This window comes from Carcharhinus amblyrhynchos, chromosome 3 (genome assembly GCF_965287045.1).
Source record: "Carcharhinus amblyrhynchos chromosome 3, sCarAmb.v2.hapA, whole genome shotgun sequence".
NCBI lineage: Eukaryota > Metazoa > Chordata > Chondrichthyes > Carcharhiniformes > Carcharhinidae > Carcharhinus > Carcharhinus amblyrhynchos.
In genome coordinates this window covers 78,013,335-78,039,334 of record NC_137326.1, presented here as the reverse complement: position 1 = coordinate 78,039,334, position 26,000 = coordinate 78,013,335, and the positions used below count along the sequence as shown (strand labels likewise).

Genomic DNA, 26,000 nt, shown 5'->3' with positions numbered 1-26,000 from the left:
AATTTCTGCTGAGCACCAAGAAAGATCTCCTTAAAGATCCTCCACTGTTCCTCAGCAGACCTACCTTCCAACGCGCTCCCCCAGTCAACATTCGCCAATTCTGCTCTTATCCTACCGTACTCCCCTCTGTTCAAACAAAGGATGCGTGTCCGGGAACCCACTTTCTCCTCCTCCATCTGCACCAGAAACTCCACCATACAATGATCACTCTTCCCAAGAGGATCCTTCACCGCAAGGTCCCTAATTCTACCCGCCTCATTACATAACACCAGATCCAAGATAGCTCGCTCTCTCGTCGGCTCCAACACACACTGTTTGAAGAAACTATCCCGGCAGCATTCCAAGAACTCCTCCTTGAGCCCACCGCGTCCAACATGGGTCGACCAATCAATATGCAGATTGAAATCCCCCATAAGTATCGCTGTTCCATTCCTGCACGCCGCACTTATTTGTGCGTTAACAGCCCGCCCAACCTCCAGATCATTATTCGGGGGCCTATAGACGACACCCACCAGCGTCTTCCTCCCTTTGCTGTTCCTAATCTCCACCCACAACGATTCCACTTTCTGCTCTTTGGTTCCTATATCATCCCTTGCTACCACCCTGATGCTATCCTTAATCAGCAGAGCTACGCTCCCCCCCCCCCCTTTTTCCTCCCGCCTATCCTTCCTAAACACTTGATACCCCTGGACATTCAACTCCCAGTCCCTGTCACCTTGCAGCCACATCTCAGTAATGGCCACCAGATCATATCCATTTGTGCTGATCTGCGCCACCAGCTCATCCACTTTATTCCGAATGCTTCGTGCATTCAGATAAAGTGCCTTCATCCCAGCCTTCACCTGTACCCTATTTGCCAGAACGCCACCAACCATACTCACGCCCCCTACTCCCTTTATTATTGGGACATCCTCAGCCTCTTCCCTTACCTGTACCCTCTCCTTAACTTTAGACCCCGTAATGTCACCTACCCTTGCACCCCCCCCCCCGATTAGTTTAAAGCCCTGTCTACAGTCCTATTTACACGATTCGCCAGGACTCTGGTCCTAGCACAGTTCAGACCAACCCCATCCCACCTGAACAGGTCCCACCTACCCCAATACTGATGCCAATGCCCCATAAATTCGAGCCCATTCCTCCCACACCAATCCCTGAGCCACCCATTCACTTCCTTAATCTTATCAACCTTACGCCCATCTGTACTCGGTTCAGGCAGTAGCCCAGAGATAACCACCTTGTCGGTTCTACTTTTTAATTCCATTCCCAGCTTTTCATACTCCCTCCCCAGATCCTCAGTTCGCATTTTGCCTACGTTGTTGGCACCCACATGTACCACAACGACCGGATTCTCACCCTCCCACTCCAGGTTCCTCTGCAGCCCAGATGCGACATCCCGGACCCGAGCACCAGGCAGACAACACACCCTTCTGTGCACTTTGTCATTGTGACAAAGGACAGTGTCAATACCCTTCACCCCACTATCCCCAATTACTACTACGTTCCTTTTCACCTTCTCTTTGCCTATGTCCTGCGTCTGCATCACTGTACTGTGTGCAGTTTGCTCACCAACCTCACCTCCCTTGTTCTCGTCCAGACTGGAAGCAAGAACCTCAAACCTGTTATGCAGATTGAGAGGCTGAGGCATCCGCTCCCCACCCTCCTTCCTTATCAATGACTTGGAGGAGGGGGCTGAAGGATGGGTCAGAACATTTGCTGTTGGTACCAAGATTGGTGGAGTAGTGGATAAGGTGGAGGGCTTTGTAGGCTGCAGAGCTGGGCTGAAAAATGGCAAATGGAGTTTAACCCTGATAAGTGTGAGGTGATTCATTTTGGTAGGATAAATTTGAATGCGGATTACAGGGTCAACGGCAGGGTTCTGAAAAATGTGGAGGAACAGAGAGATCTTGGGGCTCATATCCACAATCTCTGAAAGTTGCCACTCAAGTGGATAGAGCAGTGAAGAAGGCCTGTAGTGTGTTAGAGTTTCTTAACAGGGGGTTTGAGTTTAAGAGCCGTGGGGTTATGCTGCAATTGTACAGGACCTTGGTGAGACCAGATTTGGAATATTGTGTGCAGTTCTGGTCACCTCACTATAAAAAGCATATGGAAGCATTGGAGAGAGTGGAGAGGAGATTTACCAGGATGCTGCCTGATTTGGAGGGCAGTCTTATGAAGAAATGTTGAGGGAACTAGGACTTTTCTCTTTAGAGCGGAGAAGGATGAGAGGTGACTTAATAGAGTTTTATAAGATGATGAGGGGGATAGAGTGGATGTTCAGAGACTATTTCGTCAGGTGGATATAGCTGTTACTAGGGGGGCATAACTATAAGATTCATGGTGGGAGATATAGGAAGGATGTCCGAGGTAGGTTCTTTACTTAGAGAGAGGTTGGGGTGTGGAATGGACTGCCTGCTGTGATAATGGAGTTGGACACTTTAGGAACTTTCAAGCAGTTATTGGATAGGCACATGGAACACACCAGAATGGAAGGGAGTGGGATAGCTTGATCTTGGTTTCGGACAAAGCTCGGCACAACATCAAGGGCCAAAGGGCCTGTACTCTGCTGTACTGTTCTATGTTATACGTTGTATGTTAGGCATGTGCTCAACTCTACAAACCAAAGATCTGATAAATAGATACAATCATACACAGCAACTTTGAAAATCTTAGCAAAGAAATGTGCATTTATTAATAAGTTAGCCAGGGATCACACAGTCTGTGGGGTCCACAGCAACATGATCCATAAGCAGCTGCTGCAAGGGAAAGATTTAACATTGCAAACAGCAATTAGCATCTGCATGCTAAATGAACAGTGTGACAAGAGTAGCAAGGAGTTTAGGTGGGATATAGAGGTTTGTATACTACCATGCACACCCTGCCCCAATTGTGGTAAGCATCACCCTCAGAACAGAACAGCGTATTTGGTGTTTGATAAATGCTGCAATAATTGTGGAAAGTGGAATCATTTTGCAAAATTCTGCAGATCAACATTGCAGCAGCTTTCTTTTGAGAAGAACCATATTGCAGCCGGTCGGTCCTCCAAGGTCAGGAGCATCAGCAAAATAAATCAGCTGGAGTTCAGCCACAGCAACCCAACCAATGAGCTGCCAACAACACTCCACTGTGACAGCATCAACACCCTGAACATGATTTGCAACAATTCAAAACTTAAGGTAAAAATAGACACACTGGAGCAAAGTGTAATGTGTTGCCCAATAGACTGTGCTCTGTGAAGAATACTGATAGCCATGAAGCAGAAAGTAGTCAATGAGCAGCATCAGGGGGCAGGATTTTATGGCTTCGCTCAAGCGATACGGAAATTCCCGCCAGAGGTCGATGGACATTTCCATTGCCCGCCCCTCGCCCACTCCCATTCTATGGCAGGCGAAGAGGTAGAATTCTGGCCAGGGTGTCAAAGCTCCCATAGACAAGATCACAGAATGGGTTTCGGCAAGGGTGGCTGCAGTAAAGAAAGATGATACAGTCAGGATATGCATTGATCCAATTCACTTAAACAAGGCACTGCTCAGATCTCATTACACTATGCAGACAGTGGAATGAGTGATAGCAGATAGGCGCAATGCCAAGGTTTTCAGCATGCTCCATGCAAAATGTGGGTTTTGGCAAATCCCATTAAGTAAAGAATCTTTGAAACTCACTGCATTTATATCTCCAGTATGCAGATATCGTTTTCTGCATATCCCCTATGGGATCGTCACTGGCAGCGAAATTTTTCCATGGTGCATGGAGCAATTATTGCAAAATCATTCTCAGTGACACCCTGGTCTGGGATTGTACTCTACAAGAACACGATGCATATCTTCGTCTGGTCTTCGAAAGAATCAGGACCATACAGCTGAAATTTAACACTAAAATGCAGATTCAGGATCAGCTAGGTTTCCTATGTGGGTCACTGACTTACAGCTGATGGCATGAAGCCAGATCCATACAAAACAATGGCTATATGACAGAATGTCATCTATGTGTACAAGCACACTTTACAGCGCTTCCCTTGCATGACAAGTTATCTTTCCAAGTTCATCCCATATTGCAATGAGATCACTGGATCTCTTCATCAGCTCTTCACCAGCATGTTGAATGTTGTTGGCGGGAGCACCACACAGCAGTCTTCAACAGGCTGAAGCAGGCACTTGCAGCTCCTCCACTACTACAATACTTTGACGTTTGAGCTCTAGTACTTCTATCAACAGATACCTCCCAGCCTGGGTTTAGTGCAGTCTAAATCCTGAATGGCAGACCCTTTGCATCAAGTGCCCTCACTGACATTGAGACTTGTTATCCTCAGGTCATATGACCAGCAGTTCATTAACTCCACTTCACTTCAGTGGTACTACAATTTCAACCAGGGGCACCCTGGGTTGAAAGCAACTAACACAGGGCCAAAGAATCATTATACTGGCCTTCCATGTCCCCCAACATGGGGAGGAAAGTCTCCAGAATGGAATGCAGTCAAGCAAATGAACCAGGCCTTTTATGGTATTCATGGCAGCTGACATCTTTGAATGGAATGGTAAATAACATTTGATCTTCAATGACTCATATTCTGAATGGTTTGAACTTGACTACCTGCCAAACATGCCAATTGACACAGTCATCATCAAGCTCAAGAGATACTTTGCTGCACATGGCATCCCTCAGAAACTGATGATGGACAGTTCTGCAATTCATCTCTACTGAAATTAGAAACTTTGCACATATGTGGGACTTTGAGCAGATCATGAGCAGTTCTGATTCCCATAGTCCAATGACCTGGCGGACCAACAGTCCACTCAGCCAAGTATGTTCTAGAGAAATGTGCCTGAGATTGCTATGCTGCACTCCTCAGCCTGTGAAACATGCCACAACAGGGTCTGCCCTTATCAGCACCGTGACTATTTTCCAGATACACAAGGACAATTCCTACTGCCAAGACTTTTCCCAGCCCAAACTTTAATCCTCATGGAATGCTGATCAAGAGACAAAATGCACTATGATCTCAATGCTCACAGACTCAGCTCTTAACACCTGGTCAAACAGTCAGGACCAGACCATTTGTGGTGATGACAACGTGATGGAGGTACACAGCCATGCCCGACAGCTGAACGGTTATGTGGTTGCCCTGGACCATAGTCACCATGTATGGAATCAGAATGACCTACTACATGAATTGGGACAGCACCTACAGAAGCCATAGACTCCAACCAACCAGACTGTAACACAGGCTCCTACACCTGTGGAAATGAAAGCCCTCCAGAGGCCTACACAGAAAGTCCTGCACCCATCAGGTACACTGATGGAGCACCCCAGGTCATTCACATTGGGACACTAGACCGTCTAGCACAGATTACTGCCATAATCATGGGCCGAGGGCACATGACCAAACCTAACACAAGGTTCCAGGACTATGTAACAAACTAGTCTTCAAATGGTCTTCATCTTTTTTCTTCACAAAACAAAACTGGGGTGTGGAGTTGAAAACGACACAATGGATTATGCACCAGCTGCAACTATGCAACCCATGTCTCACCTTATGTAAATAGCTATGTATTGTTCCCCTGTTTCATCTGTATGTTATTAAAAGGTTCACACAGTTTATGTTCACACACACTTACATCTCAACCGGTTGTCCTTATTAAATGAGAAAGATGGAGATCGAGTGGTCATGTGATAATGTGATGACAAGGTTACTTAAGAGGTTACATGGCAAAGCGCAGGAGTTCTCCATGGAGCATGGGTAGAGTTCAAGCACAAAGTAACTACTTAGTTGGTGAATAAACTATTGTTTGTTATAAGTCCTTCGTTATCATTTTTTGGGAATCCAGCACTTTTACAGAAAGAGTTACAGAATGTGAGACAGAGAGAATAGTTTGGATTTTCCACAGGCATTGAGTGCCCTTCAAAGAAATGTAAAATTTACGGTCTAGCATCATCCTATAAATTATCCCAAAATTACAAATAGAAATGGAGATGGATAGAGAGGCAGAATGTGTGTGGAGTAAGGGCTTTGTGAGAAGGTTGGCAACTCACAGTTTGGGTCTTTGCTGCATTCTGGGCTTTGGTCTTTGCCATCCTTTTGAGTTCTTCCACTGGCTGAGTGATGTGCATGTTCTTCATCAGGACGCTTTCTCTTCCTTGATACACATGACTCAGTCTTCCCAACTGGAACAGTTGCAGGTCTACCGTTATCTCTGTCTTCAGTAAAATCTGATGATGGGCCAGAGGAAATAATTGTGAGTGCATAGTAGTAAACAGACTGAGGAAAAAAAACACACCCTCATTTAGTCAGACACTGACACAAAAAGCAAAATACATTATTCACTACCTGAATCTCTAAATTACGATTCTTCATCTAGCTCCTTAAATATTCCAAAACTAGCAGCTTTGATCGCCTTTTGGCAGACTGTTAATTTGGAAATGCTTCCACTACTTTGCAACCTTATTCAAGGGATATGCATGAACATACACACACAGCTACCATCTCCCCAGCTAGCTTATTCCAAACATAATATCTTACCTGCCGAAAAACACCTTCTGAATGTCTAATTCTTCTCACCAATTGTCTTTCATGACCTGCTGAATAATCTCACAGGATATAACCTGCTGATACTCTTAGGGATTTTAACTAACTCATTAGGATCCTCCCCCAGTCTTTTCGAGCATGTCTAATACTCAGTTCTACAGTCTCCCGGTGTACAGTTTATAATACAATTGGGCATAAAGTAATTTGATGCAACGTCAGTAATAAAAGAATGAAGAGGTTTGTCTGAAATGCCATCTTGGTTTTCTTTAACACTCCCAGATCAGGTATAGCAAAGGTCAAATATGGAGTAAAGTTTGCCTCTTCATCCAAGTAATTAATACAAATTGTTAATTGCAGAGATCTATCACTGATCCCTGCAGCAGTCCTTTGGACATATGAACATTCTCCATTTACCTCCACTCTTTGCTTTCTGTCCATTAACCCATCCTCAATCCGTGCTAATATATCATCCCCAATTCCATGAGTCCATATTTTGTGTGGCACCTTACTGAATGCCTTTTGGAAATAAAAGCAAAATGGTTCACCTTTATCCACCCTGGTAGTTACATCCGCAAAATACTCAGGCTTATTCACCTTTAGGTTATTCTCTATTCCTGATATGTAACTTGTGTTGTCTTCACAGTTGAAGACAATCAAAATATTTGTTTAATGTTTCTGCTATTTCCTCATTCTTCATATATTTCTCTGTGTCTGCTTCAAAGGAAGAATGTTTACTTGAACTACTCTCTCCCTTTCAAGTATGTTTAAAAAGATTTTACAAGTTATTGTTACATTCCTAGTTAGTTTCCTCTCATTGTATTTTTCTTCTGTCATCAACATTTTGTTGGCCATTTGCTGGTTTCTAAAACATTCTGAATCCTCAGATTTAGTACTTCTATGCAACATTATAAGCCTCCTCTTTTAATGCAATACCATTCTTAATCTCCTTAGTAAACTGTGGATGGATATTTCTTGCTACCATTTTATTTTTCAATTGAATATACTTTTATTGAACATTTTGAATTGTTTCTTTATTATTTTTCACTGTTTATTTACCATCATTACTGTTCATCCAATTGACCATAGCCAGCTCTCCACTCATAGCTATGTATTTGACTTTGTTTAAGTTTAAGATTCTTGTTGGTGATTGGAGGATGTTGTTTGCAAACTTCATGTGGAATTCAATTGTATTACGATCACTACTTCTCTGTGGATCTTTTGCTAAAACCTCAAGGGCAGCACGGTGGCACAGTGGTTGGCACAGCTGCCTCACAGCATCAGGAATCCAGGTTTGATTCCTGGCTTGGGTCACTGTCTGAGTGGGTTTCCTCCAGGTGCTCCAGTTTCCTTCCACAGTCCAAAAGACATGCTGGTTAGGTGCACTGGCCATGCTAAGTGCTTCCCCAGTGTGCTTGAACAGGCGCCGGACTGTGGCGACTAGGGGATTTTCACAGTAACTTCACTGCCTTGACACAAAACATCCCGAGGCCCTGATCATTGTGGCCAGAGACTTCAATCAGGCCAATTTCAAGAGTGTACTACCAAGTTATCACCAGCACGTCTCCTGTTCCACCAGAGGCCCAAACATCCGATATCACTGCTACACAAATATCAAACGTGACCACCGATCTATTGTCCACCTACACTTTGGCAAATCAGACCACAAAGCTGAGTTCTTGTTCCTGGCTTACAAGCAAAAACTGAACAGGAGAATCCATCAAAGAAAGTCGTGCAACGTTGGTCTGAGGAATCGGAAGATCTCCTACTGGACTGTTTGGAGTCAGTGGACTGGACAGTATTTAAAAACTCTGAATGATTACACCACAACAGTAACTGACTTCGTTAGTAAGACTGTGTGCCAAAGAAGCAAATCCGTGTGTTCCCCTACCAGAAACCATGGATGAACAGAGATAGCCACTGCACATCCATCATTATGAAGTGCTTTGAAAGGCTAGCCATGACATGAATCAATTCCAGTCTCCTGGACTACCTGGATCCTCTACTGTTTGCCTACCGCTGCAACAGGTCCACAGCAGACGCCATCTCCCTGGCTCTGCACTCAACCTTAGAACACATATAACAGACTCCTATTTATTGACTACAGCTCAGCCTTCAACACTATTATTCCCACGAAACTTGTCTCCAAACTCCGTGGCCTGGGCCTTGGCTCCTTCCTCTGCGACTGGATCCTGAACTTCCTAACTCACAGATCTCAATCAGTAAGAATAGGCAACACCTTCTCCATGATCATCCTCAACACTGGTACCCCACAAGACTGTGTTCTCAGCCCCCTACTATACTCCTTATACCTTTATGACTGTGTGTGATCAAATTCCCCTCTAATTTGATTTTCAAGTTTGCTGATGACACCACTGTAGTGGGTCGGATCTCAAACAATGATGAGACAGAGTACGGGAATGAGATAGAGAATCTGAACTGGTGCAGCAACAATAATCTCTCCCTCAATGTCAACAAAAACGACAGAGATTGTCATCGACTTCAGGAAGGAGAACATGCCCCTGTCTACATCAATGGGGATGAAGTAGAAGGGGTTGAGAGTTTCAAGTTTTTAGGTGTCTAGATCATCAACAACCTGTCCTGGTACCCCCAATGCTGACGCTATAGTTAAGAAAACCCACTAATATCTCTACTCTCTTAGAAGTCTAAGGAAATTTGGTATGTCAGCTACAATTGTCACCAACTTTTATAGGTGCGCCATAGAAAGCATTCTTTCTGGCTGTATCACAGCGTGATATGGCTCCTGCTCTGTCCAAGACTGCAAGAAACTACAAAAGGTCGTGAACATAGCCCAATCCAACACACCAACCAGCCTCCCATCCATTGACTCCGTCAACATAGATTAGTCAAAGCAGCCAGCATAATTAAGGACCTCACGCACCACATTGGGAAAAAGATACAAAAGTCTGAGGTCATGTACCAACTGACTCAAGAACAGCTTTTTCCCTGCTGCCGTCAGTCCTTTGAATAAACCTTGCACTAAGGTGATCTTTCTCTACATCCTAGCTATGACTGTAAAACTACATTCTGCAGTCTCTTGTTTCCTTCTCTATGAATGGTATGCTTTGTCTGTATAGCGCACAAAAAACAATACTGTTCACTGCATGCTAACATATGTGACAATAATAAATCCAATCAAATTGCAATGTTAATGTAAGCCCACTTGTGACACGAATAAATAACTTGCTTCATTGCATAATACTAGATCTAAAATAATTTTATCTCTTGTTGGTCTCACAATATAACGCCCCAGGAAACTGTGATGAAGCAAACACATCTTCACAAATCACTTTAGCCAATTTGATTGGTGCACTGTAAGAAGATTAAAGACCTCCCTCCCACTATTAGACTGTCTGTGTTGCACTCCATTAATGCTCTGTCCCACATTGTGACTATTGTTGTGAGGGCTGTAAACTACTCCCACTGGTGTTTTCAGACTCTTGCTTTTCCTAACCTCTAGCCATACTGATTCCACTTCCTGAATTTCTGAGCAAAGGTTCATTCTCGCTAATGTCCTTATATTGTCTTTTATCATCAGTCATCCCTCTCACTTTTCCATTCACCTGTCTTTTTGAAATGGTGTGTATCCTGGGATATTTTTCTCCCCAAGCTTGATCACCTTGCAACCATGTCTCTGCAATGGTGATTAGAACTAAACAAAAACAATTTATTTGTATTTATGCCCTTAATTCATCCACCTTATTGCAGTTGCTCAGTCCATTATGATAAAGTTTGAGTTGAAGTTTGGGCAGGAACATGGAGCTTTGACTGTAGATTTTCGTGGAAGCTTTTTATTAATAAGTCATTGTTTCCAGATTTATGTGGTGTCACTGCAATAATTTAGAGCTTTTGTATGAGGCAATAGAGTGCTTTCTGTTAATAAAAATGTTTGTGGTTGAGCTCAAAAGCCCATGTAGGTTTGTCCTTTATAAAATTCTAAAGTCAAACACAAACATTAAAGGTAGGTGACAGTATGCGCACCTTTTCCAGAACTAATGTAGTCACAAATTGATAGGGAATATGGTGCAAAGTATCAGCCAATACTTACCATAGGGATGGGTGAAAACTTCATAAAATCATAGAAACCTTACAGTGCAGAAGGATGCCATTTGGCCCATCGAGTCCGCAATGACCACAATCCCACCCAGGCCCTACCCCCATATTCCTACATATCCACCCTCCAATCCCTCCAACCCATGCATCCCAGGACTCGAAAGGGGCAATTTTTTTAGCACGGCCAATCAACCTAACCTGCACATCCTTAGACTCAGAGAAAGGATCAGTGACTTTCTGTCTGCTTTACGGAGTAGATGCTTGCAACTCTACCCAGATACCTTCACTAACATACCTTCAACCAAGCTGGCCTGTAAGGAATACAGCTTTGGATACGCCTCCAAGTTATAGTCCTGAAACAAATAGCACCAAAACTTGCGAATGATAGAAGAATCACTCAGTTCCAGCCATTCCAGCAACGAATACATGGCCTTGCTGATGTGCTTTCGTAATGCTGAGATTTCCTACAAGAGAAAGACAGACCTTTAATTTGTGTGAGATACTCTGGTGTACACAATTAATTATAATGACTGGATTGCAGCAATCCAGTTTATTTAATTCAACCAGGAACATCATAGCTAGTTTGTCTCTGACTTGCAACCATTAGAGTGATGGCATTCTTAATGAGAGTAGATAGTCACATAGTGGTTTTGTTGCTTGACTAGTAATCAGAGACACAGAATAATGGTCTGGGGACCATAGTTCAAATTTCACCATGGCAGATTGTGGAATTCTTTTAAAATATCAATAAAATATCTGTCTAATGATGGCCACGAAACCATTGTTGATTGTCGTAAAAACCCATCTGGTTCACTAATGTCCTTTAGGGAAAGAAACCTCTTGTCCTTACTTGGTTTGGCCTACATGTGACTCCAGATCCACAACAGTGTTTGATTCTTAATTATCCTCTAAAATGCTGGGCAAGTCACCTGGAATGAAACCGGACAGATCACCCAGCATCCACCTAGGCAACTGAAATGGCAACGGCAGACCCAGCCCTGTCAGCCCTGCAAAGACCTCCTTACTCATGTCAGGGGGCTTGTGACAAAATTCTGAGAGCTGTCCTACAGACTCAAAGCAACAGCCTGACATAGCCATCCTCACAGAATCATACCTTACAGGTAATGTCCCACAGACCACCATCACCATCCCTGGGTATATTCTATGTCAGCAGCAGAGATGGGGACATAGTGGTATACAGTCAGGAGTGAGTTGCCCTGGAGTCCTGAACATTGACTCTGACTCTAGAGAGTCTCCTGGTGACAGGTCAAAAATGGGCAAGCAAATCTTGTACCACTCCCATTCACCTGATGAATCAGCACAACTCCATGTTGAAGATGTGGGGAAGCACTGAGAATGGCAAAGGTGCAGAATGTAGTCTGGATGGGGGCTTTCAATGTCCTTCACCAAGAGTGACTCAGTAGTACCACCACAGACCACGTTCGCCAGGTTCTAAATGATATATCTGCTAAACTGGGACTGCGGCAGGTGCTGAGGGAATCCATTAAAGAGAAAAAACATTCTTGACCCCATCCTCACTAACTTGCCTGCCATAGGTACATCTATCCATAAAAAGTATCAATAGGGATGATCACTGCACACTCCTTGTGGAGATGTAGTCCTGTCTTCACATTGAGGGCACCCTCCATTGTGTTGTGTGGCACTACCACTGTTCTAAATGGGATAGACTTTGGACGGCTTAAAACTGGGCATATATGAGGCACTGTGGGCCATCAGCAGCATCAGAATTGTACTCAACCATAATCTGTAACCTCATGAACCGACATATCCCCCATTCTACCATTGCCACCAAGCCAGGGAATCAACCCTGGTTCAATGAACAGTGCAGGATGGCATGCCAGGAGCAGCAACAGGCATACCTAAAAATGAGGTGTCAACCTGATGAAGCCACAACACAGGACTACTTGTGTGCCAAACAGCATAAACAGCAAGTGATAGACAGAGCTAAGCAATCCTATAATCAATAGATCAGATCTAAGCTCTGCACTCTTGTCACATCCAGCCAAGAATAATAGTGGACAGTTAAACAAATCACTGGAGGAGAAGGCTCCACAAATATTCTTAACCTCAATGATGGAGGAGCTCAGCACATCAATGCAAAAGATAATGTTGAAGCATTCCCAACAATCTTCAGCCTGAAATGCTGAGTGGATGATCCATCTTGGCCTCTTCTGGAGGTCCCCAGTATCACAGATGTCAGTCTCCAGCCAACTAGAGATATCAAGAAATAGCTGAAGGCATTGGATACTGCAAAGGCAATGGGCCCTGACAATATTCCAGCAATAGTACCAAAGACTCGAGCTCCAGAACTTGCTATGCCCCAAGGCAAGCTGTTTCAGTACAACTACAACATTGGCAACTACTCGGCAATGCGGAAAGTTTCTCAGGTGTGTCCCATACTCAAGAAACAAGACAAATCCAACCCAACCAATTGCCTCCCCATCAGTCTACTCTCAATTATAAGTAATGTGATGGGAGAGGTCATCAACAGTGCTATCAAGCAGCATTTACTCAGCAATAACCTGCTCATAGATGCTCAGTTTGGGTTGCAATAGCATTGCTCAGCTCCTGACCACATTACAGCCTTGGTTCAATGGACAAAAGAGCTAAATGCCAGAGGTGAGGTGAGAGTGACTGCCCTTGACATCAAGGCAGCACTTGATTATGGCATCAAGGAATCCTCGCAAAACTGGAGTCAATAGAAACAGGGGGAAAACTCTCCACTGGTTGGAGGCACAAAGGTTGTGGAGATCAATCATCTGCAGGAGTTCCTCAGGGTAGCGTCATAGGCCCAACCATCCTCAGCGGCTTCATTAATGAATTTCCTTCCATCATAAGGTCAGAAGTGGGCATGTTCACTGATGACTGTACAATGTTCAGCACCTCAGCTACTGAGATTGGTCCATGTCCAAATGCAGCAAGACTTGGATAATATCCAGGCTTGGGCTGTCAAGTGGCAAGTAACATTTTTACCACACAAGTGCCAGGCAATAAGCAACTCCAAAGAGGATCTAACCATCATCCCTCAACATTCAATGGCTTTGCCATCACTGAACCTCCACTATCAGCATCCTGGGGGTTGTCATTGATCTGAAACTAAATTGGACTAGTCATATCAACATTATGGCTACCAAAACAGGTCAAAGACTAGGAATCCTGCAGCGAATAACTCATCTCCTGACTCCCCAAAATCTGTCCATTATCTACAAGGCACAAACCAGGAGTGTAATGTAATAGTCTCTACTTGCCTGGATGATTGCAGCTCCAACAACACTCAAGAATCTTGACACCATCTAGAACAAAGCAGCCCACTTGACTTGATTGCTACCTCTTCCACAAACATTCAATTCCTCCACCACTGACAAACGTGGTAGCATGTGTACCATCTACAAGATGTGCTGCAAGAACTCACCAAAGTCTCTTAGACAGCCTTTCCAAATCTACGGCCACTACCATCTAGAAAGACAAGAGCGGCAGATACCTGAGATTACCATGAATGGTATTGCTAATCTGAAATTAATCATATCTACTGCTACTTTGGTAATGTTGCTGACTGTTACTGAACAGCTTACCACAATGGTTACTTCTGCAATCGCAATGAGGTTTTTAACATTTTTAACATTATTTTTTACTTCCCTCTTTTTAAAATTTTCAGTAATTGGCTTGTGACCATTTTAACCTTTACCAGTGATCTATAACCCTTTTTCATCTTTTAAATTTCTGCTCCCTTGCCCCTATTCCCAATTAACTGCTGACCATCTACTTCCCTTCTTGCCTCCCAAATGAATTGATGTTGTTAATGTTTTTTTTTAAAATCAGGTACAGTGCATTTTACAGTAAAAACTGCCGTTATCACCCCTCTCCTTAAAAGTCCTTGACCACTTTAGCCTTATAAATTACTGCTCCATCTCCAACCTCCCTTTCATCTCCATAGTGCTTGAATGTGTTGTCATCATGTTCCAAACTCATGCCTAGCTTTCCTGGAATTCCATGTTTGAACCTCACCAATCATGTTCCTGTTCCTATCTCTGGGAGAAAGATTTCTCCTAATTTTGATGAACTTTTGTCAGTGGTTCCCCAAGGAGAGAGTACAGTATCTCCTTGTTAACATTAAATCTCTTATTCTCCTCAACACCAGTACGTTATCCTCAGCACCTTTCCATGCCTGGAATCAATCTGGTGAAACCACACAACATATTCTGTGTGGATTTATAGCGCTTTCTAAAATGAGCTTTTAAAAACTGCATTCAGTATTATAACTGTGGTCAGATTTCCCTGGGGCTGTCTGAACAAGACGTTACTCACTCACTTTGAATTTTTCTTCAGTGATTAACAGCTTGTCTCGAAGGCCATGGAGAAAGGGAAATACTTTATCAATTGCAATGGAAATTTCGACCTTTTTGCTGATCAGCTTCTGCTTGAGCTCTTCATCAGTAAAATAATCAAGTATAGACATACTGTGGGAAAAGATAATGAAAACATTCATTAATTAACTTTGTCTTCATAGAATCCTACTGTGCAAAAGGAGGCTATTCAGCCCATTGAGTCTGCACTGACTACAATCTCACCAAGGCCCTATCCCCACAACCCCATACATTTACCCCAGCTGGTCCCCTGACACAAAGAGGCAATTTAGCATGGCCAATCCACCTAACCCACACATCTTTGTTCAATTATGTAACACACCAAAAAGGGATTTTGAATTGAGCATTATAATTGGAGTTAGAATGAATATGTAGATTTAACTTCAGGAAATAAAAGGATAGACTTGCTGGCAGTAATCTCAGACCTCTTCCCAAAACGGGTGTGAAGTTGGCTGAACAGCCTGGTTGCCTGCATCAATCTGGGGAGTGAGCTCTACAGCTTTGGCTTCATGCCTCATTTGGACCATTCTGACAAACTATAGTCACCAAACAAGGACTGACCTCCAGGATGGTGGTGGGTCAGGGGGTGGTGGAGGGTGAGTTAATCCCTGGAAGGTGGAAATGTCCGAAACTCCTTTATGAGAGTCATAAAGAACACACCAGCTCCTCCTGACTCAACAATTCTACCTAAAGAATAACTTGTCTCCTTTGTTCAGAAATATCATCCCGGATCACTTGTTAATGGGCATGCCACCACAACGAGTGAGCAGAGTGCCCACTGCACACACCTGTTTTTGTCCCGTGAAATGTGCCAACAAGGCCCTACATTTTGCCTGCAATTCCAATATGCATATTTAACCTACCTCCCACCAAAATCAGGCATGGAAGTGTAAAGAGCCTGCAAAATGCTAATGTAACACATGATGAAGTTCAGCACAGTAAAAGCAGAATAATGTCTTACTGTTCACACATTTACAGGCCTGTCTAAAAACTGCATTAAAAAGACTTGCATTCAACTGCACAATCTCACAATTAGAAGATTTCCATGTTAGGTTTTGCTGCTTTTATGAACTTCGATCAGACCTCCAAGGTTTTGGTGCCATCCAGTTGGGGACAAACATTTTTGTTTAAAGTAGACAGAGTTTAAGATTCAAGACACCTGCTCAATGAATAAAGCCACAAAATTCCATGGGTTTTGAACAAATAAAAATAAACTTTACAATATCACACTTGGGGCAGCATGGTGGCACAGTGGTTAGATGGTTTCCTCCCATAGTCCAGTGATGTGCAGATTAGAGTGGATTGACCATACTAAATTGCTTCCTCATGTTCCAAGATATGTAGGTTATAGTGATTAGTGGGGTAAATACTTGAGGTTACGGGGATAGGGCAAGAGTGAGCCTGAGTGGGATGCTCTATCAGAATGGGTGCGGATTTGGTCTCACCAACATCCAGTACAACACCCAAGTAGCAGAACTTTGCTACTTTTATATTCTATTCTCCGACAACAACATTCCATTTGTTTTCCTAATTGCTTGCTATATCTGTATGCTAAATATTTGTGATTCATGGATCAGGACACTCAGATTCCTCAGTACCTCAGAGGTCGGCAATCTCCTCTCTATTTAAACAATATACTGCTTTTCTATTCTTCCTGCCAAAGTGGACAAGTTCAATTTTCCACATTATTCTCCATTTGCTAGATTTTTGCCCACTCAATCTGTCTAAATTCCTTTGTAAACTCTTTATTTTCTCTTCACAACTTACTTTCCTACCTATCTTTTGCATCAGGAAATCTAACAACCATGCATTCAGTCCCTCACTCGAAGTCACATGTACAGATTGTAAACAGATGAGGTTCCAGCATTGACCCTTATAACATTCCACGAGTTACAGCTTGCCAATCCACTCCTATTCCTGTTGGATAACCAGCCCTTTATCTATGATAATATGTTATTCCCTCTACAATGGGTTCTTATTTTGTGTATTAACCTTTTGGAAATCCAAGTACATCATATCTACTGGATCCCCTTTGTCAATATTATTTGTGATTTCCTCAAAGAACTCAAATAAATTAATTAAATATGATCTCCCTTTCGCAAAACCATGTTGACCCTGCCTGATTGCATTAAGATTTTCTATGTGCCCTGCAATAATCTCCTTAACATTAGATTCTAGCTTGTAGCTTCCTGCTTTCTGTGTCTTCTTCTTTTCTTGAGCAGAGAAATTACATTTTCTATTTTCCAATTAAATGGGACCTTTCCAGAATCCTTTGATTTGATTTGAATTGATTTATTATTGTCACATGTATTAACATACAGTGAAAAGTATTGCTTTTTGTGTGCTATACAGACAAAACATACTATTCATAGAGAAGGAAACAAGAGTGCAGAATGTAGTGTTACAGTCATAGCTAGGCTGTAGAGAAAGGTAAACTTAATGCAAGGTACGTCCATTCAAAAGTCTGACAGTAGCAGGAAAGAAGTTGTTCTTGAGTCGGTTAATATGTGATCGTACCAACCTCTGGACATTTGGAAAATTACAACCAATGCATCTATTAATTCTACAGACATTTATTTCAAAACCTTGGATGAAGTCCATCAGGTGCTGGGGACTTGTCAGTTTTTAATTCTAATACTTTTCTCAGTACATTTTCCTGGTAATTGTAATTTCATCTCTTGATTTACAGGTATTTCTGGGATGCTTCTTTGTGTATTCCATGGTGAAGACAGATACAAAATACCTATTCAATGCTTTCACCATTTCATTGTTACCTATTATAAATTCCCAGACTTTCCCGTTTGAGGACTCATACTCATTCTGGTTACTCTTTTCCTTTATAAATATCTATAGAAACCTCAGACTTGCTGTTTTAATATTTCCACCCATCTTTCTCTCATACTCTAATTTCTCTGTGCTTCTTGATTTTTTAGGCATTCTTTTAAATTCTGTTCAATCTTCTGGCTTACCATTAATCTTTGTAGAATTGTATGCTTTTTCTTTTATTTTGATATTGTATTCTTTAATTAGCCATGGTTGTGCATCCTTCTCCTAGAACTTTCACTTCTCACTGGAATGTATCTTTGCTGAGTGTTATGAAATATCTCCTTAAATGTTTGCCACTGCAACTCTACTAACTAACCCTTTATCCTTATTTCCCAGTTCATTTTATCCAGCTCTGTTTTCATATCTGAATATGAAATTCTATCATGTTATGACCACTGCTACCCGGAAACTCCTTTATTATGAGATCATTAATTAATCCTGCCTCATTGCACTTGATCAGATCTAGAGCAGCCTGCTGTCTGGGTGGCTGCAGAATATGCTGCTCTCAGAAATTGCCTGAAAATGCTCAATAAACTCATCTTCCAGCTCCCTTTTCCTATGTGATTTGTTCAATCGACATGATTATTGCAGTATCTTTTTTATAAGCTGCCATTATTCCCTACTGCATATCCCATTCTACCATTTTGTTACTGTTAGGAGGCCTGTAAACTATTCCTACAATTGATTTCTTCCTTTTCCTTTTCCTATTTCTTATCTCTACCTAAACTGATTCGATGGCCAGAATGTTATGGCTATTCACGCCAACGGAATTTTCCCATCCTGCAGCAATGAATGGAGATTTGGCTGGGTGTCAAATTCTCTGACCTCGCTGCAACAGGAGCATGGCTGGTAAGATAGCACCCACACTCTTGATCCTTACAGCTAAGGTCATCTCTCACTATTGTATTAATGTCATCCTTAATTAACAGATGATTATCAGGCATTAGGATCAATGAGGAGGACCAAATAGTTTTCAACTGCAGCTCGCTTATTTTTAAGGTGGTTAATTCATAACTGAAAATCCACCCCCTTTCACCCACCGAACATTGGATTTAGCGGCCATTTTCTAGTTCTAAAGATTCCCCATATCCATATTCCCAGAATAGTGGGGATTTGTGAATTTTCTGAATCTTCAAACATATGATTTTCTATCAATATCATCAACAGAATTAGGAGCTTAGATTGGAGATTTCTGTGTTTGTCAGTTTTTTGGACTATTGATGTTTGTACACACACACACAACCTCGTAAGTGTTGATTTGTGTGGTTCAGTGAACTTTGCTTAGCCAAGGCAAAATACCATTTGACTCCCAGACATTTTTAAAACCAATAACTTTTTTTTAACTGAATATTCATTTATTTTCATAATTTAAAATGTTGAGAACGGTGCCACTTCCTGTCCATAAAAGTTACTCCCTGTAATGATTTTCATGTCAACGCTTACAGTAATCTCCATCAACCTGCCTACCAACATTAACATTTCTGTCAATCCTTTCTTTCTCAACATTTAAGATGGCCCAGTGCCTCTCACTGCCAGGGACCTGGATTCAATTCCAACCTTGAGTCACTGTTTGTGTGGAGCTTTCACATTGTCCCCACATCTGCATGAGTTTCCTCTGGGTACTCCGGTTCCCTCCCACAGTCCAAAGATGTGCAGGTTAGGTTGACTGGCCATGCTAAATTGACCCTAGTGTCAGGGATTAGCAGGCTAACTATGTAGGGTTACGGGAATAGGTTCTGGGTGGGACTGTGGTTGGTACAGAATCAATGAGTCAAATTGCCTCCTTCTGCACTATAGGGATTCTATGATTGTTTAAATCTTTCACAAGATGTGGGCATCACTGGCAAATCATATAATTCATATATAATCCCTACAGTGCAGAAGGAAGCTGTTCAGCCCTTCAAGTTTGCACCTACCACAATCCCACCCAGGCCCCAGCGCTATAAACTTATGCATTTATCCTAGCTAGTCCCCTGACATGAAGGGGCAATTTAACATAGCCAGTCCACCTAACCGCACATTTTTGGACTGCATCTATTGCTCATCCCTAATTGCCCTCGAGAAGATAATGGTGAGCTGCCTTATTGAACAACTGTAGTCCATGTGGTGTGGGAACACCCACACCAGCGTACTACATATGTAAACAGTTGACTGACACAATATAATTGCAGGCTTCAGCTGCTAGGTGGTGCTGTTATACCACTCCACACACATTACTTTGAACAGGTGGTGACTAGACCACAGCATAGAGGCAGTGGCAAAGATAAATGGGTGAGAAGGCCTGGTATCAATGAAGGATTATAAATGTTGGATGGGAAGACCAGTGGACATGTAAGGAAGAGATGAGGCCAAAGGCATGCAGTAGACCTGTGGATCATAAATAAATGTCATAAATAAATATAATGCTAAATTTAGCTAAATGTAAAATGAGTGAAATCTACCAGTAGCTCTGCCTTGAAGAAAAGCAAGAGTTTGTCTTGGCAACAATGGTAAATAGATATAACTATTATTAGATGACAGCTTATATCCATGCGTGACACTCACCACTGACAGATTATACATGATGTAAATAGTGCAAGGGAAATAAGAAAATGTACAGGAAAAATGAGTCATCCACCAGCCCTTTAGTGTGGGCGGCATTGCTGCCTCACAGTTCCAGAACTAGGTTTCGATTCCTGACTTGATTCACTACCTGTGTGGAGTTTGCATGTTCTTTCCGTGTTTACGTGGGTTCACTCCAAGTGCTCCAGTTTCCAATCACAATTCGAAAGAAATGCTGTTAGGTGCATTAGCCATGCTAAATTCTCCCTCAGTATACCTAAACAGACGTACAAGTGTGATGACCAGGGGATTTTCACAGTAACTTCATTGCAGTGTTAATGTAAGCCTACATGTGACACTAATAATAAATAAAACATCAATAACAAAAAGGCAGATAATGGCTGATAATGTACAACAGCGTGCCGTGGATTTCTCACTGCATTGTCCATAGACAATCTGGGGGATATTCTGGTTTGAAACGTGGGTTGGTCGAGTGCTGACAAAAACAGGAAGACCAACTCTGGGAAAAAAAGAAGTGACACTTTGCCATTGGTACTGACGAGAAGTTGAGACCCTGTTGGAGATGATGGTGAGTTTTTGAGAGCAGAGGTGGAGTGCACTGCCCCAACATCACCCCTCTTCCCCAGCCTCCATACCTACCCCCCATCCCCTCCTCCCCCCAATTCTCATGCTGGCAGCTCAAACCCACCTTCTGGACAGCCACATGACAACCCTGATCACAAACCACCACCTGTGGCAAATTACAGGAGGGTGCTGGAATCCAGGAAGTTTGGTTATTGTGGAAAAAAGTAAGTTTGCTGTTGTATCCTAAGGGGTTAAACGTTGAGGGTTAAGATGTGCTGAAGCATGCAGAAAGAAAAAAATCATGAGACTAGCAGACACCCAAGGTCTCCAGCCCAGATAACGGTGAAGCAAGCCATCTGGCCTTAAGAGAGATATGAAGCCTGATTTACAATTCTATCAAGTGTAACCATAGTAAATCATTATAATAGTAAAGCATCATAATAGGATGCTGTTAGAACAAGGACACATAAGATAAGTCCTGGACACACATAACTAATTTACAGGACAATGATTAAAGAGTTAGCTGCGATAATGGGAATAGCGGGGTGCATTGTAGTAAGTACGAAAACTTGTTTGTTTCACTGTATAAACATAGCGTGGGTTTGCTTGAAAAGTTAGAGTTCGGTCTCGGTGTAGACTGAGGTGGACTCTCCGTGATATCGCACGAAATAAACTCTCCCGAAGCTTGACTCTGAACGTCTCTGCCTGAGTTATTCTGAGTTAAGGGTTTTTCCTCGACAGATTCTGGCGTAGTCGGCAGGATCCCTATTCAAAATGGGATTTTTGCAAAGAACCTAAATTAGAAAAGAGAAAAGAGGAAACTGAAAAACTTTCCTAGCTAAAAGGGGGAAAGTTCTGAGACCGTCCCAGCTGAAAGGGGGAGCGGCAGCCAAGAACCTAGCTGAAAGGGGGTGAGGTTGAGAATAAGGTAGCTACCATATTTACGTCAGAGTAACAAGAAGGCAAAGGAGACTCCGGGAAACGCGGAAAGGAGACACCGGTGAGCGCTTATATATATAGTAAAAGAATTATAGACGGTGTGCATGCTTTAACTTCGCTTGAGTTACAGGAAGCTAGTGAAAGTCCAGAAGAAACCATGGGCAACAGGTCCGGTCGAGCGGTAAAATCCGCTCCTGGTAAGGCAGGATCTCCTCAAGGTAAAGGACCTGAGATGGCCAAAAAGACCAAGAAAAGAGCAGAAACGGTAAAGAAGCACCGAGAGAAGGTAGGAGATCCCATGGTGCCCCCTGGGTCACCTGCGGACACCGTGCTGAAAGAGACAGGAGAATGGAAATATGTAATACCGTTTAGTAGCGACCTGTACGGGTGGTCCGGTGGGGATTGGCCGTACGGGGGGAGTTTTAAGATATTGCTAATACAAGTATGGTGGGATATTACCGCAGGAGACGTGGGAGATCCCACATGGGACAAGCCGTATATGTTAGACTGCTTCCAAAAATGGATGGAAATAGCTAAAAGACATCAGCCGCCCAAAACAAAAAAGGTGAATGAGGGAACTAAGGAGAATCCTAAGGGCAAACCTCCCTCCTATAGTCCTGCGGTTCCAACTGCCACCGCTGCAGCCCCTGTTAGCTTATACCCTCAACTGGAGCCTTATAAACCAGATAATTGGAGTCATATTTTAGAGACGGCAGCGGCAATAACGCAACAGGCTGCTCTGTCTCCCCCGACGATGAAGCAGGGGCGGTAGGGGAAGGCCCTGAGGAGGAAGACTCCGACAGGGATAGTGAGTGACCAGAAAGGGGGCGGGGCAAGGGGGAAAGGGGAACAATGCGACTTTGCAAAGGGAAAGGAAGGGAGCCGGAAAGAAGGCTGGCTGATTCCTCAGTTGAACACCCTAGACTACAGAACCCTAGAGTAATGGTAGGCAATACTGCTATTTTAAAACCTTGGTCCCCAAGTGAAGCCCGAGACATGATCAAATCAGCCCCTGATCCGGTGAAAAAGCCGGTGGCCTTTCACAACTGGCTGGAGCAAACATGCACAATCTACAATCCTTTACCCGGGGATATGAGATTATTGCTACAGGCGGCCTACGGAGCCTCCTGGCATAGCGTTACGACCCCAGTGGGAGAAAATGGGGACTGGAGGAAGAATGATGATTGGGCAGATCAAGGAAATGAATCTATGGAACATTGGCTGAAAAATAGAGGAAAGGATGTAATTATGCAGGGAGCAAAAAGACATGGGGATATAGGTGAGGTCACCAGATGCCTGCAGAAGGCTGATGAGTCGGTGATAGACTTTGCGGCCAGATGGAAGAATAAATGGGAAGAAAATGCTGTGATACCCCTAGAATAAAACTAATCCCTGGCAGTGCAGACCTTGCTAAACTGCATGCTCCCCCAACAAGCTAGAATATATAAAATAAAGGTGTTGGATTGGCAAGGAAAAACATGGAAAGAGACAATTACAGTGCTAGCTAACCTGGACAGAGAAGGATTGTTCACCCATAAGGAAGGGAAGCAGAGAGTGGGGCAATTCTTCCAACAAGGAGGGAAAGGGCAGCTGGAGCAGGGACAGAGAAGAGATAGGGGAAGAAGTCAGTGGCCACAAAGAGACCAATCCCAAGATGAGTGTAGGAATTGTGGTAGGAAAGGCCTGCCGAAGCATCAGACAGAAGGGCAGGGAGGATTCCCTGAACCTCAGATGGCCCCCCAATTCTCCTTCACCCAGCTGAACCCTCACTCAGCATAGGGAGGCCCCGGAGACTTTGTGGTACAGGCGGCTGCGATATGCTTGTCATCTGATATAGAGGAACAACCTACAGCAACCGTAAAGATAGGGGATAGCTATGTGCAGCTGCTGGTGGATACCGGCGCCACTATGTCCTCTGTACCACCCTCCGCGGGGCTACCGGTTAGCGATTCTACTATAATCAGCATGGGAGTCGCCGGAATCCCCATGCAAGAATCTCTGTCCCTGCCAGTAGATTTAGAAATACAAGGGAAAAAGATAACAGATACACTTATCATCTCTAAAACAGCCCCTCTCCCCCTGTTGGGGCGAAACGCCCTTTGTAAATTGGGAGCAACTATTTACTGCACAAAGGAAGGGAAGTTCATGGAACTGCCCTCGATGCAGGCGCATCAGTATTTTACAGATGCTACACTTACAGTCACCCCAGATATTGGCAAGTGGGAGCCAATTTTGTATTGTTGGCAGTTGAATGGTAACCCTTACTCGCAAATGATGTGACAATTATGGTTAGTATTAGACCAAATTAAGGGATCAGTGGTTAACGGATTGAAATATATCCTACAAACTAGTACCAAAAAGGCACGGCTCCATTGCACTGCCCGCTTCACGTATGAAGATACGGCAGATTATAAAGAACTGGTACAGTCATACTTGGGGAAAGAAGAGAAGCTAGAAGGGTCCCCCCACATATATTTCGGACCCCAAGGAATTGGGGCAGAGGTTCACCTGACAAAGCACCAGAAATCACGATCTTGGGTGAAAGACTCAGTCCCTCACTTTACGTCAGCAACAAAACCCCCAGCTAAAGACAAAGCAACAGGACCTATGATACACTATCTGCAACAACAAATGCAAGCGCCAGGGTATCGACCATGGGCACAAATAGACATACCTGTGGGAGAGATTACCCTCCAAATAGACTTTGTCACCCGAAGTAGTGGGAGGATTAGAGGAAAAGAACAATATCATTGTGCAATCTTTGAGAGGCAGCAACCCCCAGGAGAGGAAGACAATAAACTCCCTCAAGCTCTGGTGCAGGTGCCGTCTGAATTGTGGGCCAAACATAAGAACCATGTAGGAAGAGTCCACTCAGCACTCCCTCACCGGATTACGCTTGTGAAAGGAGCAGTGCTGCCTTGTATTAGGCAGTATAGGCTACCACCCGAGGCAGAAGAAGGCATCGCACCAGTGATACAGGCATTGTTACAGCAGGGAGTCCTGGTGGAAACACAGAGCCCTTGTAAAACACCCATTCTACCTATACCAAAGATTCACAAGCCAGGAGAATGGCGGTTTGTCCAGGATTTGCGGGCCATTAATAAGATAGTGACCCCTATTGCGCCCATGGTACCCGATACCAACATGATTTTGTCATCCACACCAGCGGAGGCAGAGGTTTTTTCGGTTGTAGACTTATGCTCTGCATTTTTCTCGATTCCATTGCACTCCGACAGTCAGTATTTATTTGCATTTACCTACAAAAATCAACAATACACCTGGACTAGGTTACCCCAGAGCTACACCGAGAGTCCTGCAGTGTATGCGGCAGCAGTAAAACGAGACCTGGAAGATTGCCCGCTGTTGGAGAGTTCGGTACTTTTGCAATATGCCGATGATTTGCTAACTGCCTCGACAGATGGGTTTGGCTGCATGTGGGATACCCTCATTCTGCTAACTCACCTGGCGCAGCGCGGTCATAGGGTCTCTCTGGACAAATTACAGTTCTGTCAGGAGCTAGTGCTATATTTATATGCTTCTACCTGAAAAAGAGTCAAAGACAGTTGGGACCCGAGCGAATACAAGCGGTTGTTAACGCTCCCATTCCAAAGACTAAGAAAGTCAATTTATCATTCCTGGAGATGGTTGGGTACTGTCGCCAGTGGATACCGGACTACAGGGAGTGGGGTGCAGCATTGCGATCGGCCACTGTTAAAGAAGCCCCTCCTAATGTAGAATGGACCCCGGAGCGTTCTGCCGCATTTGATCAACTTAAACGGGCTATGGTCAGCACACCCACGTTGGGACTGCCTAATTATATGAAACCATTCCAGCTATTTGTGAATGAACGACAGGGATTTGCTGCTGCAATTCTCACACAGGAGCATGGCGGTCACCAGTGGCCAGTTGCCTACTATTCAGTGTTGCTCCCCACTGTGGTTAGAGGGATGCCTGCTTGTCTACGGGCAGTAGCTGCTACGGCTGTCATGGTAGAAAAATCTATTCCTATTGTACTCGACCGTCCCTGCACTGTGGTCACAGCTCATGTTGTGCTGCTATTGCTTAATTCAGCCGCTACACAGCATTTTACGGCATCCAGGCTTACGGGGTATGAAGTGATCCTCTTATCCCAC

General features: G+C 43.6%; 1 protein-coding gene across 2 annotated transcripts in view; it reads right to left on the bottom strand.

The window, feature by feature from the left end:
- Nucleotides 1-26,000, bottom strand: part of aire (autoimmune regulator) — a 120,227-nt gene that overhangs the window by 83,216 nt on the left and 11,011 nt on the right. For both annotated transcript variants that reach the window (XM_080185416.1, XM_080185415.1), the window contains exons 2-4: nucleotides 14,922-15,069; nucleotides 10,887-11,055; nucleotides 6,028-6,204 (exon numbers count right to left, since the gene is read on the bottom strand). In XM_080185416.1, coding sequence (XP_080041542.1) covers nucleotides 6,028-6,204; nucleotides 10,887-11,055; nucleotides 14,922-15,068 — 493 coding nt within the window. In that variant the 5' untranslated portion in view covers nucleotide 15,069. The remainder of the gene's footprint in view (nucleotides 1-6,027; nucleotides 6,205-10,886; nucleotides 11,056-14,921; nucleotides 15,070-26,000) is intronic.